The 14,790-nt window shown below is 42.8% G+C and overlaps 1 protein-coding gene across 1 annotated transcript in view; it reads left to right on the top strand.

Moving 5' to 3' along the window:
- The first annotated feature begins 338 nt into the window (after positions 1-338).
- The window catches only part of LOC139369388 (uncharacterized), a 60,275-nt gene continuing 45,823 nt past the window's right edge, over positions 339-14,790 (top strand). Inside the window, exons 1-10 of the mRNA XM_071108666.1 lie at positions 339-480; positions 635-736; positions 841-1,092; positions 1,213-1,355; positions 1,577-1,656; positions 2,915-3,050; positions 6,184-6,328; positions 7,291-7,527; positions 7,678-7,794; positions 10,361-10,535. Of these exons, the coding sequence (XP_070964767.1) occupies positions 339-480; positions 635-736; positions 841-1,092; positions 1,213-1,355; positions 1,577-1,656; positions 2,915-3,050; positions 6,184-6,328; positions 7,291-7,527; positions 7,678-7,794; positions 10,361-10,535 (1,529 nt within the window). The remainder of the gene's footprint in view (positions 481-634; positions 737-840; positions 1,093-1,212; positions 1,356-1,576; positions 1,657-2,914; positions 3,051-6,183; positions 6,329-7,290; positions 7,528-7,677; positions 7,795-10,360; positions 10,536-14,790) is intronic.

The following is a 14,790-nucleotide window of genomic DNA, read 5'->3' as shown; positions in this document are numbered from 1 at the left end:
CTAAGGCTGGTGGGAGTCATATCATGTATTATATTATCACACTAAGGCTGGTGGGAGTCATAGCATGTAGTACATTATCACTTCAGTTGAAACACATGTTTAATACTGATGAGCACTGTGGGAAACATACATGTTTAGATTGGCTGGTGCAAGTCACGTGATGACCAGTGTGGTGTTGATTTGACAGTTTCCTCTTCACTGTGGTTAACTGTTTAAAACATGTATCATTATAATAAGTCACACAGATGCTGGACAGTCCAGAGAGAACACATAGATACAGACGTATATTAGAGTTGAGATAAGTAGAAGTTACTGTATTTCACCACCAGTGTGTTAAGATGTCAGAGGAAGTTTATGAAATCTCAGATGGATTTGAAGACGATGAGCCTGATGCAATGAAGAACACAGACATTGATGACCAATTATATGCCAACGTAAAAGCCTTCAAGTCCAGTACAAGAGATGGAGTTTTTGAATCTGGTAAGATTGCACGAACACACACACACACACACACACATAAGCACACAAACAAATACAGGTGTGATAACCCTGTAGAACTCTAGCTTTATTTGTCTCAATCCTGGATGATACAGTAAAACACATTACCAAAGATCTTTAATCATTTGTGATTCAGTACATGTTCAGTGGTGGAAGAGACCCTCTGGAGTTGCTGCAGTGTGTCTGGGGCTGCTGTGTGTTCTCCTACTGGCTGGGAACATAGGCCTGTCTGTCTACTGTAAGTTTACTATGTTGTCACTGAGAATTAAGGAGCCTACTTAATTATACTTAATCATCAATGGTGTTTTAGTTACATGTTTCATCAACTTTACCCTTTTACAGATGGAGTCATTGATCATCACAACTCAGAGAGAAACAAGCTGCTGGCCAGTTACAGCAATCTGACTGAAGAGAAAGACCAGCTACAGTCCAGTTACAACAACCTGACTAAAGAGGGAGACCAGCTACAGGCCAGTTGCAACAACCTGACTAAAGAGAGAGACCAGCTACAGGCCAGTTATAGCCTTCTGATTAAAGAGAGAGACCAGCTACAGACTGAGAGAGATTTTCTTAGTGGGAGGCTTACCAATCTCAGTGAGTAAACATACAATAGTACATTTTCATTAATCCCACACACTTTATTGTGTGCTGAATTTTTTTTACTTAAGTATCCTGTGTGGTAAATTGAAAGAAATTCATGTTTTCATCTTGTAGAACAAACCTGTGTCAAAGGCTGGCAGAATTTTGAATCCAGTTGGTACTTCCTGTCTGATGATACTAAAACCTGGAAGGAGAGCAGAGAGGACTGTCTGGAGAGAGGAGCAGACCTGGTGATCGTAAACAGTGATAAGGAACAGGTGAGAGAGAGAGAGAGAGAGAGAGAGAGAGAGAGAGAGAGAGAGAGAGAGAGAGAGAGAGAGAGAGAGAGAGAGAGAGAGAGAGAGAGAGAGAGAGAGAGAGAGAGAGAGAGAGAGAGAGAGAGAGAGAGAGAGAGAGAGAGAGAGAGAGAGAGAGAGAGAGAGAGAGAATATTTATTTATCTTTTTCAACAACAGGAGTTTCTCTTCAACCTCAACAAGGGAGTCTGGATTGGTCTGACTGACTCTGTTACTGAGGGGAACTTGATATGGGTGGACGGCACCCCACTGACCACTCCAAGGTAAGAGACTACTGTTATAATAACACTGACCAACCCAAGGTAATATACTACTGCTGTAATAACACTGACCAACCCAAGGTAATATATTACTACTGTAATAACACTGACCACAGTGTAAGGAGAAGGACTGTTTCTCTGTGTTGTTCATACTCTATGCCCTCCACACTCAACTGATGGACCAACACAGACCACAGACTAAGAGATGATAACTACTCTGACAATAAGGCTCCAATTTTCAGTTTATTCAGCCTTTATTTATACAGATTATTGTCATGGATGGCAGCAGTCAACAAAGTTGAATTTAAGGTGAAACATGTCTGTATATTATTTAGGATTGTGATGTTTTAACTGTGATGTCTGACTGTTTTTAACCCTGTAGATACTGGTATTAACCATGATATCTGACTGTTTTAACCCTGTAGGTACTGGTATTAACCATGATATCTGACTGTTTTTAACCCTGTAGGTACTGGTATTAACCATGCTATCTGACTGTTTTTAACCCTGTAGGTACTGGTATTAACCATGCTATCTGACTGTTTTTAACCCTGTAGGTACTGGTATTAACCATGATATCTGACTGTTGTTAACCCTGTAGGTAATGGTATTAACCATGATATCTGACTGTTTTTAACCCTGTAGGTACTGGTATTAATCATGATATCTGACTGTTGTTAACCCTGTAGGTCCTGGTATTAACCATGCTATCTGACTGTTATTAACCATGTAGGTACTGGTATTAACCATGATATCTGACTGTTGTTAACCCTGTAGGTACTGGTATTAACCATGATATCTGACTGTTTTTAACCCTGTAGGTACTGGTATTAACCATGATATCTGACTGTTTTTAACCCTGTAGGTACTGGTATTAACCATGCTATCTGACTGTTTTTAACCCTGTAGGTACTGGTATTAACCATGATATCTGACTGTTGTTAACCCTGTAGGTAATGGTATTAACCATGATATCTGACTGTTTTTAACCCTGTAGGTACTGATATTAACCATGATATCTGACTGTGTTTAACCCTGTAGGTACTGGTATTAACCATGATATCTGACTGTTTTTAACCCTGTAGGTACTGGTATTAACCATGATATCTGACTGTTATTAACCCTGTAGGTACTGGTATTAACCATGATATCTGACTGTTGTTAACCCTGTAGGTACTGGTATTAACCATGATATCTGTCTGTTGTTAACCCTGTAAGTCCTGGTATTAACCATGATATCTGACTGTTGTTAACCCTGTAGGTACTGGCATAAACCACAGCCTGATAATGGTGCTGGCAGACTAGACTATGGTGAGGAGGACTGTGTTGAGATACGTAAAGATCAGCGTCCTCTGGAGGCATGGAATGACTTGTCATGTGACAGGAAAATCTACTGGGTTTGTGAGAAAGCTGTTTAACATCACCATGACAACATACTGTAACACATACAGCAGCACACAGTGCACGAAACTTCCTCCTTCATTCTCTCGCTAACTCTGTGTGTCTCTCTCTCTGTCTCTCTCTGTCTCTCTCTCTCTCACTTTCTCTCACAGACATTCTCTCTCTGTCTCAAACCCACACACACAACCTCCCACACACATGCACACACACTGCGTGCACACATGCATGCAAACGCATCTATTGTTGCATTTGTTTGTAGTATCATATTAATAAAAGTCCTACTTATTTCCTGTTTGTAACTTCCTGTGTACCAGTACTTATGTTTCACACATCATCAGGTTCAACATGAATTCAGTACATTTTACTTTGTGCATTCACATAACTTCCCATTCAAATATATTCTACAGATATTTACATGCTCCAATTGAGGCCTGGTGATGACATTCTCAACAGTACCAAACCACCATTACATACACTGTATAGGAGGGGACTGTATCACCAATCAATGGGTGTAGTAGAGATATCAAACAATGTTACTAAATAATATTTAACAGTCAGTCTATGTTGTCAAGTTACATATAAGCACAATATCAAATGCTCATATTTGACTGTTGTTCCCCTACATGGGTCCCAAAAGATGGAAGTGTAGTAGATATTTTCAGTGGTTCAACTAGCTGTCACTCAAAAACTCCTCAACCAATCAGGTTCATTAAGAGAAAGGGCGACAGGTAGCCTAGCGGTTAAGATCGTTGGGCCAGGAACCGAAAGGTTGGTGGTTTGAATTCCTGAGACGACTATTTGAAAAATCTGTTGATGTGCCCTTCAGCAAGGCACTTAACCCTAATTGCTGCTGTAAGTCGCTCTGGATAAGAGCATCTTCTAAATGGCTAAACTGTAAATGTAGAGGAGAGCCCCGGGGGTTACTGTTATCATCTCATCCTCACTGGTTAAAACTACCCACCCTAAATATCCACTTGGAGCAGTTTGTAGTATCAAATCTATTGTCTGGACATTATAATGATCCATGTTTGTAGTTCTGGACCTCCTGAACATGTTGATGTATATTCGGGAGTAAACAGAGGGTCCAAATCAGCAGAAAGGTGAAAGGAAGGAAGAGTTCTGGAAACTCCCTGAATTATCTTGGGGCTGTTACATATGATATGTAATATATGTTAACAACTAGTCTTTGTTCTCCACTTCCCCTCTATGATCTATATCTTCCTGGTATGACAGTGTCCTGTCCATCATCACAAATAGCAAGTCCCATTCCCTGGGCAGGAGGACTGTGTTGAGATATACTCTGGACAAGATGACCATGTAGAGACATGGAATGATTTATATTGTGCTGCAGAAAATGGTTTAACAATAACCCCTGTAACAATCTCTCACACTCACACACACACACATACACACGCGCACATGCACACAAGCACAGACACAGTATGCAAACTTGTTCTATTTTGTTGTATTAGCATAGCTACAACTACCCGTGTCATTTTCTTGATACTTCCCTAGAGTTAACACCTACAGTAGTCACACAGACAGAGACACACAGATGACTCAGAGACAGAGATATCACTAGAAGCAGAGACTTAACGTATAGAGGTCTTGCAGTTGACGTACGACACCTCCTGGTGGCCATGTTGGAAGACCACCACATTAATTCTAGAAGCAGAGACCCTTTGTAAATCTTAAGGCAGCAGAGAAAATCCCTTTGTCCTCTTACTGTGGAGGAATGGAATGTATGATGGGCCTATGGAGAACCTACCTCAGAACAGTAACATGCAATAAAGGGACTGTGGGACAATATGTTTTGTCAGACAAAATGGTGTTAATGACGTTAGATGGAATATGAAAATCAATGTCGTTTTTGTTATGTTATTAAAAGTTAAACGATGACGTTATAACAAAAACAGTGTAACTTGAAGAGTTTCCACAATATGTACCTGAAGTTTGCACACTCTACGTTGTGTGGAAAATGTCCAGATCAAATAGAATGTTTCTGAAAAGATGAAATGTGACGTTAGTTGTCTAAATTGGATATGTGTAAAATCCAGACTTTGCCTCGTAACTAGTTACGCCCAGAAAACTTGCCAAAAAGACGGAAACACCTCTTTCTGACCCGAGGGTATAAAACATGTGAGTTAAGAATGAACATAACAGACTACGTGACCATGTGCTGCAGCCAATGTTCTATTAGTTGTAACCCCACAACACAACACGAGGTTGAAGAAGACAAAGGAACCTTTTAACAAATCTGTGCTACGGATGAGTAGCTGTGTCTCTGAATTCAAGCAAGACCACCCGGTTACCACTCTCCAAGGAATCGTGTGTCGACACTCCTTTCATTCCTACGCTACACGGCTGACCATACTCAGAAGACTCCCTTTCAGAACAAGGGCGAGGAAACAGGCCACTATGAGAAAGGACCCTGACATCGTGTGGACAATCAGAGAGTTACACCCGGTAACCAAAGAAGTGCTGCCATCAGAGAAGGAGGAACTCGGTCCACAAGGAGATGCCAAATCGGAGATCATTATATTCTGACCCATGAGAGCGGCAGTTCGGGGCGAGGTTAGGGCTAAACTAAGCATGGTTTACAAATGTACCTAGGTGTGCTTTTCACTTGTGCTCTCTCACTTTCTCACTCTTTTTAAATCCCCATTTTGTATAACATGTGTCATATTGTGTTGGCCAGCTAGGGACATGTTTCATTAAACTACGTTCTAATCAATAGACTGTGTGTTTGTGTATCTTGTATTATCATTTTAGCTTGTTAGTAAATAAATATTCAACTAAATTGGTGAGGCACGGACTTATTTAGTGGGACTGGGGTTTGTGCAGATTCCCGGATTATGTGACGTTCAGGATGAGATTGTCGAGGAAATTAATTAATTAGCAACGGTTGTAAAATCGATATTCTGATATTCTTTGAGTTAATTTGTGAAAAAGAAACTCAATAAAACAAAACTTTCCCATGGTGCCCCAGGTTGCTGAGTTAATAATTACCTGATTCATTTAATCACGTAATTATAAACAGTTAATCATTATCGATGAACAGCAGCCGTTACAATCAATACATAACAGATGTTGAAGGTCATCTATGCTGAACTAGATATTAACACAAAGGTCAAGTTTGACAGAGGTGAGATGGAGGAGAGGATTGTGGATATCTACATCAATGCAGACAACCTGAGAGATGGTGAGACCAGCACCAAGAGAGAAGAGACAGCAGACACTGCTCCTAATAATGGACCAGGAGACCAGCAATCAGGTAACACACACTCAACACTATTAGAGTAGAAGGTTCAAGGTCCCTCCCCTAGGATTGTATTCTCCAATGATTTTTGAGAAAGAGGGGAGGAGAGAGGATGTGAGGAGGAATTGAGAAAGGATGAATTGAGAAAGAGCTCATAGACAAGTCTGTACTACCTCTATGGTGAGTTCATCTCTCACTTTAACCACTAGCTGGAATCATCACCTAACCATCACCTAACCATTCAGGACCTTATCAATGACAGCATTCCAGAGAAGAGTGGGTTAACTTCCTTATTCAGGGGCAGAACGACAGATCAGGGATTTGATCCAGCTACTTTTAAGGTTACTGGCCTAACGCTCTAACCACTAGGCTACCTGCCTTCCCATTTATATTTATCTTCCCTTTTGTACTTTAACTATTTGCACATCGGTATAACACTCTACATAGCCATAATATGACATTTGAAATGTCTATATTCCTCTGAAACTTTTGTTAGTATAGTGTTTATTTTTTATTCATTATTTCACTTTTGTTTGTTATCTATTTGACTTGCTTTGGCAATATGTTTCCCATGCCAATAAAGCCCTTTGAGAGAGAGAGAGAGTGAGAGAGGGAGAAAGGGAGAGAGGGAGAGAGGTAGAGAGAGGGCAATAGCACAGTAGGTTATTGTTACACCCCTTTCTCACAGATCCAGAAATGTTATTTGTGACAATTGTCATCATTCCATGTCTGTACGGGGTAATCTTGTCTATAGTATATCTCAACTACTCTACTCTTTTGGGTCTCTATCTCTTTATTTATTTTCTGATGCTTCCACCAGCCAAACTATACACCATCTCTCTCTCATCTATTCCTCTCTGCTGTTTGTGATCACCATGGAGCTGTTTCTTCAGATAAGATTACACACACACACACACACACACACACTTAACTAGGCAAACACTAAAATCAGACCAGTTACAACAACCTAACTGAAGAGAGAGACCAGCTACATGACAGTTACAACACCCTTACTGAGGAACGAGACCAACTACAGACCAGTTACAACAACCTAACTGAAGTGAGAGACCAGCTACAAACCAGTTACAACACCCTGACTAAAGAGAGAGACCAGCTACAAACCAGTTACAACAATTTAACTGAAAAGAGAGACAAGCTACAAACCAGTTACAACACCCCGACTAAAGAGAGAGACCAGCTACAGAGGAAGAGAGGTTGGTGCTACGTCTTGACCAAGACTAAAAACTGGAGACAACAGACAGGACTGTACCAACAGAGCCTTGAGGCCTCATGTATCAATACTACCTCTACTTAACCCATCAGAGTCTAAGCTCTATTTTATCCATAGTTTTCCACCATTTCAGTCCCCTTCACCGTAGAAACGGCCAACAGAACTGGAGGAACCTTTACCGTCCAAGCCACCAACGATCGCAGATTCACTTCTTCCTTCTCTGCTAACATCTCCATGGTAACTGGGGGCGGTGAGCCTCATGGCACCCGCTAGCACCCCGTCAGGAACAGGTAACCCTGTCCGTTGTCAGCAAAGTAAGGGTCTTGTTTCAAAACTCTAAAATTGCCTCCTTTTCTCATATCCTCTCTCCCTCACAGCCACTGATTGAAAAATAATTGGTTGCTGTAAGCTACCAGTTGTTATCAGCTACGTCAGTTATCTGACTAAGCTCTCTTGCACTATCTATACCCTCTCCCTTCCTCCCTCCAGGTGACAGATTTTACCACTCTCCAGTGTGGGCTACCAGGAGTCTCCTCCAAAGGGCCAGGATTCTGGTCTAGAAGCACGGTTTTGAATGCTCCTACAGTTTTGTTTCGGTACTGCAGTTTATCAGATACTCGACTCAGAAAAACATTTTCGTACACGGCCACCTGGGAAAGTCAGATTAGAAAATTCCTAATAAGACATTTTATTCATCACCTTTGTGCACAAAAAAATCCATTGAATTGTTCAAATAATTGTAGCTGAGGCTGATTTAAAAAAAACATGATATGTTCATCCAATGTCTGCCATGTTTTTGGATGACGTAATGATCTCGTTGCTGCTCAAATCAAATCAAATTGTATTGGTCACATACACATATTTACCAGATGTCATTGTAGCGAAATGCTGTGCAGTGTGCCCCCGATAAATGAGTTGGGCAGACCGTACCACCCTCTGGAGAGCCTCGCTCTGCCCCCTATACCCACTGAGTGCTAGTGAGCATGTGATGTTGGGCTGTGTAAACCGGAATCAACCCAGAAAAAGACGTCCATGAATCTGCGTATGCGAACGTGAATACCTTGAAAACAACAACATCTTGGACACAGTCTCCAGTTTTTATTATACCTCAGTGGTCTCCTCTGACTGTCTGTTAGCATGCAGCTCCTCAAACTGTTGTTATTATACCTCAGTGGTCTCCTCTGACTGTCTGTTAGCATGCAGCTCCTCAAAATGTTGTTATTATACCTCAGTGGTCTCCTCTGACTGTCTGTTAGCATGCAGCTCCTCAAACTGTTGTTATTATACCTCAGTGGTCTCCTCTGACTGCCTGTTAGCATGCAGCTCCTAAAACTGTTGTTATTATACCTCAGTGGTCTCCTCTGACTGTCTGTTAGCATGAAGCTCCTCAAACTGTTGTTATTATACCTCAGTGGTCTCCCCTGACTGCCCGTTAACATGCAGCTCCTCAAACTGTTGTTATTATACATCAGTGGTCTCCTCTGACTGTCTGTTAGCATGCAGCTCCTCAAACTGTTGTTATTATATCTCAGTGGTCTCCTCTGACTGTCCGTTAGCATGAAGCTCCTCAAACTGTTGTTATTATACCTCAGTGGTCTCCCCTGACTGCCCGTTAACATGCAGCTCCTAAAACTATTCTTATTATATCTCAGTGGTCTCCTCTGACTGTCTGTTAGCATGCAGCTCCTCAAACTGTTGTTATTATATCTCAGTGGTCTCCTCTGACTGCCCGTTAACATGCAGCTCCTCAAACTGTTGTTATTATACCTCAGTGGTCTCCTCTGACTGTCTGTTAGCATGCAGCTCCTCAAACTGTTGTTATTATATCTCAGTGGTCTCCCCTGTCTGTCCGTTAGCATGCAGCTCCTCAAACTGTTGGTATTACACCTCAGTGGTCTCCTCTGACTGTCTGTTAGCATGCAGCTCCTCAAACTGTTGTTATTATACCTCAGTGGTCTCCTCTGACTGTCTGTTAGCATGAAGCTCCTCAAACTGTTGTTATTATACCTCAGTGGTCTCCCCTGACTGCCCGTTAACATGCAGCTCCTCAAACTGTTGTTATTATACATCAGTGGTCTCCTCTGACTGTCTGTTAGCATGCAGCTCCTCAAACTGTTGTTATTATATCTCAGTGGTCTCCTCTGACTGTCCGTTAGCATGAAGCTCCTCAAACTGTTGTTATTATACCTCAGTGGTCTCCCCTGACTGCCCGTTAACATGCAGCTCCTAAAACTATTCTTATTATATCTCAGTGGTCTCCTCTGACTGTCTGTTAGCATGCAGCTCCTCAAACTGTTGTTATTATATCTCAGTGGTCTCCTCTGACTGCCCGTTAACATGCAGCTCCTCAAACTGTTGTTATTATACCTCAGTGGTCTCCTCTGACTGTCTGTTAGCATGCAGCTCCTCAAACTGTTGTTATTATATCTCAGTGGTCTCCCCTGACTGTCCGTTAGCATGCAGCTCCTCAAACTGTTGGTATTACACCTCAGTGGTCTCCTCTGACTGTCTGTTAGCATGCAGCTCCTCAAACTGTTGTTATTATACCTCAGTGGTCTCCTCTGACTGTCTGTTAGCATGCAGCTCCTCAAACTGTTGTTATTATACCTCAGTGGTCTCCTCTGACTGTCTGTTAGCATGCAGCTCCTCAAACTGTTGTTATTATACCTCAGTGGTCTCCTCTGACTGTCTGTTAGCATGCAGCTCCTCAAACTATTGTTATTGTACCTCAGTGGTTTCCTCTGACTGTCTGTTAGCATGCAGCTCCTCAAACTGATGTTATTATACCTCAGTGGTCTCCTCTGACTGTCTGTTAGCATGCAGCTCCTCAAACTGGCAGCTCTCTGCCAACCTCACTGACTGTGTCAAAGGGACAGGAATCATCTGCATCAGCCTATACCAGGGCAATGGGACCCTCAACACATCTAGGGCAGTGGGCCCCAGGTCCAAGAATGTGACCAGGTTGGACTACAGCTTCACCTGCTGTTCAAAGTAGGTAGAGCTGGTGGTAGTGGACAGGTCAGGCAACGTGGGTGTGTGTCTGGGCTTAGTGAAGGACTCTGTGGGGGTGGTTGTGAGCTCTACAGCCCAGGGCCTGGTTTCCCAAAAGCATCTTAAGTCTAAGTCCATCGTTTCAACCATTGGATCCTACTGTTCTCAGATGAATTTAGCCTTAAAATGCTATTGGGAAACCGGGCCCAGGTCTCTATAACCAACACTACAGCTGTACCTGTAGTTAGTACTACATCCACCCAGGTCTCTGTCACCAACACTACAGCTGTACCTGTAGTTAGTACTACATCCACCCAGGTCTCTGTCACCAACACTACAGCTGTACCTGTAGTTAGTACTACATCCACCCAGGTCTCTGTCACCAACACTACAGCTGTACATGTATTTAGTACTACATCCACCCAGGTCTCTGTCACCAACACTACAGCTGTACCTGTAGTTAGTACTACATCGACCCAGGTCTCTGACACCAACACTACAGCTGTACCTGTAGTTAGTACTACATCCACCCAGGTCTCTGTCACCAACACTACAGCTGTACCTGTAGTTAGTACTACATCCACCCAGGTCTCTGTCACCAACACTACAGCTGTACCTGTAGTTAGTACTACATCCACCCAGGTCTCTGTCACCAACACTACAGCTGTACCTGTAGTTAGTACTACATCCACCCAGGTCTCTGTCACCAACACTACAGCTGTACCTGTAGTTAGTACTACATCCACCCAGGTCTCTGTCACCAACACTACAGCTGTACCTGTAGTTAGTACTACATCCACCCAGGTCTCTGTCACCAACACTACAGCTGTACATGTATTTAGTACTACATCCACCCAGGTCTCTGTCACCAACACTACAGCTGTACCTGTAGTTAGTACTACATCGACCCAGGTCTCTGACACCAACACTACAGCTGTACCTGTAGTTAGTACTACATCCACCCAGGTCTCTGTCACCAACACTACAGCTGTACATGTAGTTAGTACTACATCCACCCAGGTCTCTGTCACCAACACTACGTCCACCAGAGGGCCACCTTTGACTCTGTCCCTGTATCTAATGATCTGTGTGATGCTTTCTCTCCTCCTGTGGAATAGAGTAGAGCTGTAGAGTTGTATAATAGTTCATGTAGGTAGAAGTCATGTTGAACAGTGGAGTCAGTGCAGAGAGAGTTGTGTCATTAGATGTAACCAGTATGTATATGTGATGTTGTACTGAAAGACAGGGTGGAAATATGAACTTTTTGTCATAAAACGTGAATTTGTGAAATTCTTTTTTCTTTTCTCTTAAATCTGTCAAACTGAAAATATGGATATTTTCAGAACTTCTGCTTTTTCATTCTGAGTAACTCTTCACAGACAGCACAGGTTAGTAAGATCCCTGAAGATTCCCCTAGGTTCAGATCTAGGATCAGGTCTTTCTCCCCCAATCCTGACCTTAACCATTTGTGGTGGAAATGCAAATCCGATCAAAGATCAGCGTCTAGGGGCAACTTCCCCCCACACCACCAGTCACAGAGTGAGATCCATAATGTGTTCTCCATTTGAAGGCTGGGGGTGCTGTAAACTCAGTCAGGATATACAGTGCCTTGCGAAAGTATTCGGCCCCCTTGAACTTTGCGACCTTTTGCCACATTTCAGGCTTCAAACATAAAGATATAAAACTGTATTTTTTTTGTGAAGAATCAACAACAAGTGGGACACAATCATGAAGTGGAACGACATTTATTGGATATTTCAAACTTTTTTAACAAATCAAAAACTGAAAAATTGGGCGTGCAAAATTATTCAGCCCCTTTACTTTCAGTGCAGCAAACTCTCTCCAGAAGTTCAGTGAGGATCTCTGAATGATCCAATGTTGACCTAAATGACTAATGATGATAAATACAATCCACCTGTGTGTAATCAAGTCTCCGTATAAATGCACCTGCACTGTGATAGTCTCAGAGGTCCGTTAAAAGCGCAGAGAGCATCATGAAGAACAAGGAACACACCAGGCAGGTCCGAGATACTGTTGTGAAGAAGTTTAAAGCCGGATTTGGATACAAAAAGATTTCCCAAGCTTTAAACATCCCAAGGAGCACTGTGCAAGCGATAATATTGAAATGGAAGGAGTATCAGACCACTGCAAATCTACCAAGACCTGGCCGTCCCTCTAAACTTTCAGCTCATACAAGGAGAAGACTGATCAGAGATGCAGCCAAGAGGCCCATGATCACTCTGGATGAACTGCAGAGATCTACAGCTGAGGTGGGAGACTCTGTCCATAGGACAACAATCAGTCGTATATTGCACAAATCTGGCCTTTATGGAAGAGTGGCAAGAAGAAAGCCATTTCTTAAAGATGTCGTTTAAAGTTTGCCACAAGCCACCTGGGAGACACACCAAACATGTGGAAGAAGGTGCTCTGGTCAGATGAAACCAAAATTGAACTTTTTGGCAACAATGCAACACAGCTCATCACCCTGAACACACCATCCCCACTGTCAAACATGGTGGTGGCAGCATCATGGTTTGGGCCTGCTTTTCTTCAGCAGGGACAGGGAAGATGGTTAAAATTGATGGGAAGATGGATGGAGCCAAATACAGGACCATTCTGGAAGAAAACCTGATGGAGTCTGCAAAAGACCTGAGACTGGGACGGAGATTTGTCTTCCAACAAGACAATGATCCAAAACATAAAGCAAAATCTACAATGGAATGGTTCAAAAATAAACATATCCAGGTGTTAGAATGGCCAAGTCAAAGTCCAGACCTGAATCCAATCGAGAATCTGTGGAAAGAACTGAAAACTGCTGTTCACAAATGCTCTCCATCCAACCTCACTGAGCTTAAGCTGTTTTGCAAGGAGGAATGGGAAAAAATGTCAGTCTCTCGATGTGCAAAACTGATAGAGACATACCCCAAGCGACTTACAGCTGTAATCGCAGCAAAAGGTGGCGCTACAAAGTATTAACTTAAGGGGGCTGAATAATTTTGCACGCCCAATTTTTCAGTTTTTGATTTGTTAAAAAAGTTTGAAATATCCAATAAATGTCGTTCCACGTCATGATTGTGTCCCACTTGTTGTTGATTCTTCACAAAAAAATACAGTTTTATATCTTTATGTTTGAAGCCTGAAATGTGGCAAAAGGTCGCAAAGTTCAAGGGGGCCGAATACTTTCGCAAGGCACTGTATGAAACATTTGATCTCCAATCCAAAACGCTGGCGTATAGAGCCAAATGAAAAGTTGTAGCTTCACTGTCCAAATAAATACGTAAGGGAGTGTACGTGAGATAAGAAAAGACAGTATGTCACGTCACACCACCTTTAATAGTGACAGGTCACAATGGTACAGTAAGGGTGTGGCGTCATTGTAAACATCGTTGATATTAAGCATCTCAATCACGTCATTGAGGCAAGTTTGAGGGTGTTGGGGCTGGGTCTTGTTCTGCCCATGTTGAGACTGGGCCTGGTTCTTCCCATGTTGAGGCTGGGCTGGGTGTGTTGATGTTGGGCCCAGTGCTGCCCCTGTTGTGGCTGGGCTCGGGGTTGTTGATGTTGGGCCAAGTGCTACCCCTTTCGAGGCAGGTGTGTGAGTGTTGATGCTGGGCTGGGGGTTTTGAGGCTGGGCCTGGTACCACCCCTGTTGAGACAGGTCTGAGTGTTTGGAGGCTGGTCCAGGTGCTGCCCCTGTTTAGGCTGGGGCTGATGCTGGTGGCCCTGTTAGGCCCTGTGTGCTGGGGCCTCCCGCTCTATTGCCCTGTAGGGTGAAAGGAACCGTACACATAAATAGCAACACAAGAATATAGATGGCGAGAGTAAGCAGTACCTGAACATATAGAAGAGCATGTAGGCACTCCGGGCTCTGGTCCTCAGCACAGTGGCTTCATTGGACATTGACACCTGGCTGTCGTTACAGCAGAACCAGTTTCCACTGGCATGCAATATGTCACTAATGTAGTGCCCTGTGGAACAAGGAAGACAGACTAGAGGTCAAGGGTCTGGCTATTGTGGGTAATAGAGTGTTTCGTAACAGTTAAACAGTTCATTTGGGAGGTATTTTATCTGTTACATGTGTCAAGTTTTGAAATCAGAGATAAACAAATACACATGACATTAAATTAGGCATGCCTCTCCATTCTTTTGAATTAAATTGAGCAAACTCTAAACATATTGCAGTGCTTGTTGGGATGACACTTCACTCTGAAGCCTGCAGCCTTGCTATCTTGGCCGAAATGGCTGTTGGAGGGTC

The sequence above is a fragment of the Oncorhynchus clarkii genome, chromosome 17 (assembly GCF_045791955.1).
Source record: "Oncorhynchus clarkii lewisi isolate Uvic-CL-2024 chromosome 17, UVic_Ocla_1.0, whole genome shotgun sequence".
In the NCBI taxonomy this organism is placed as follows: domain Eukaryota; kingdom Metazoa; phylum Chordata; class Actinopteri; order Salmoniformes; family Salmonidae; genus Oncorhynchus; species Oncorhynchus clarkii.
This window is presented reverse-complemented; position numbering and strand designations above follow the sequence as displayed.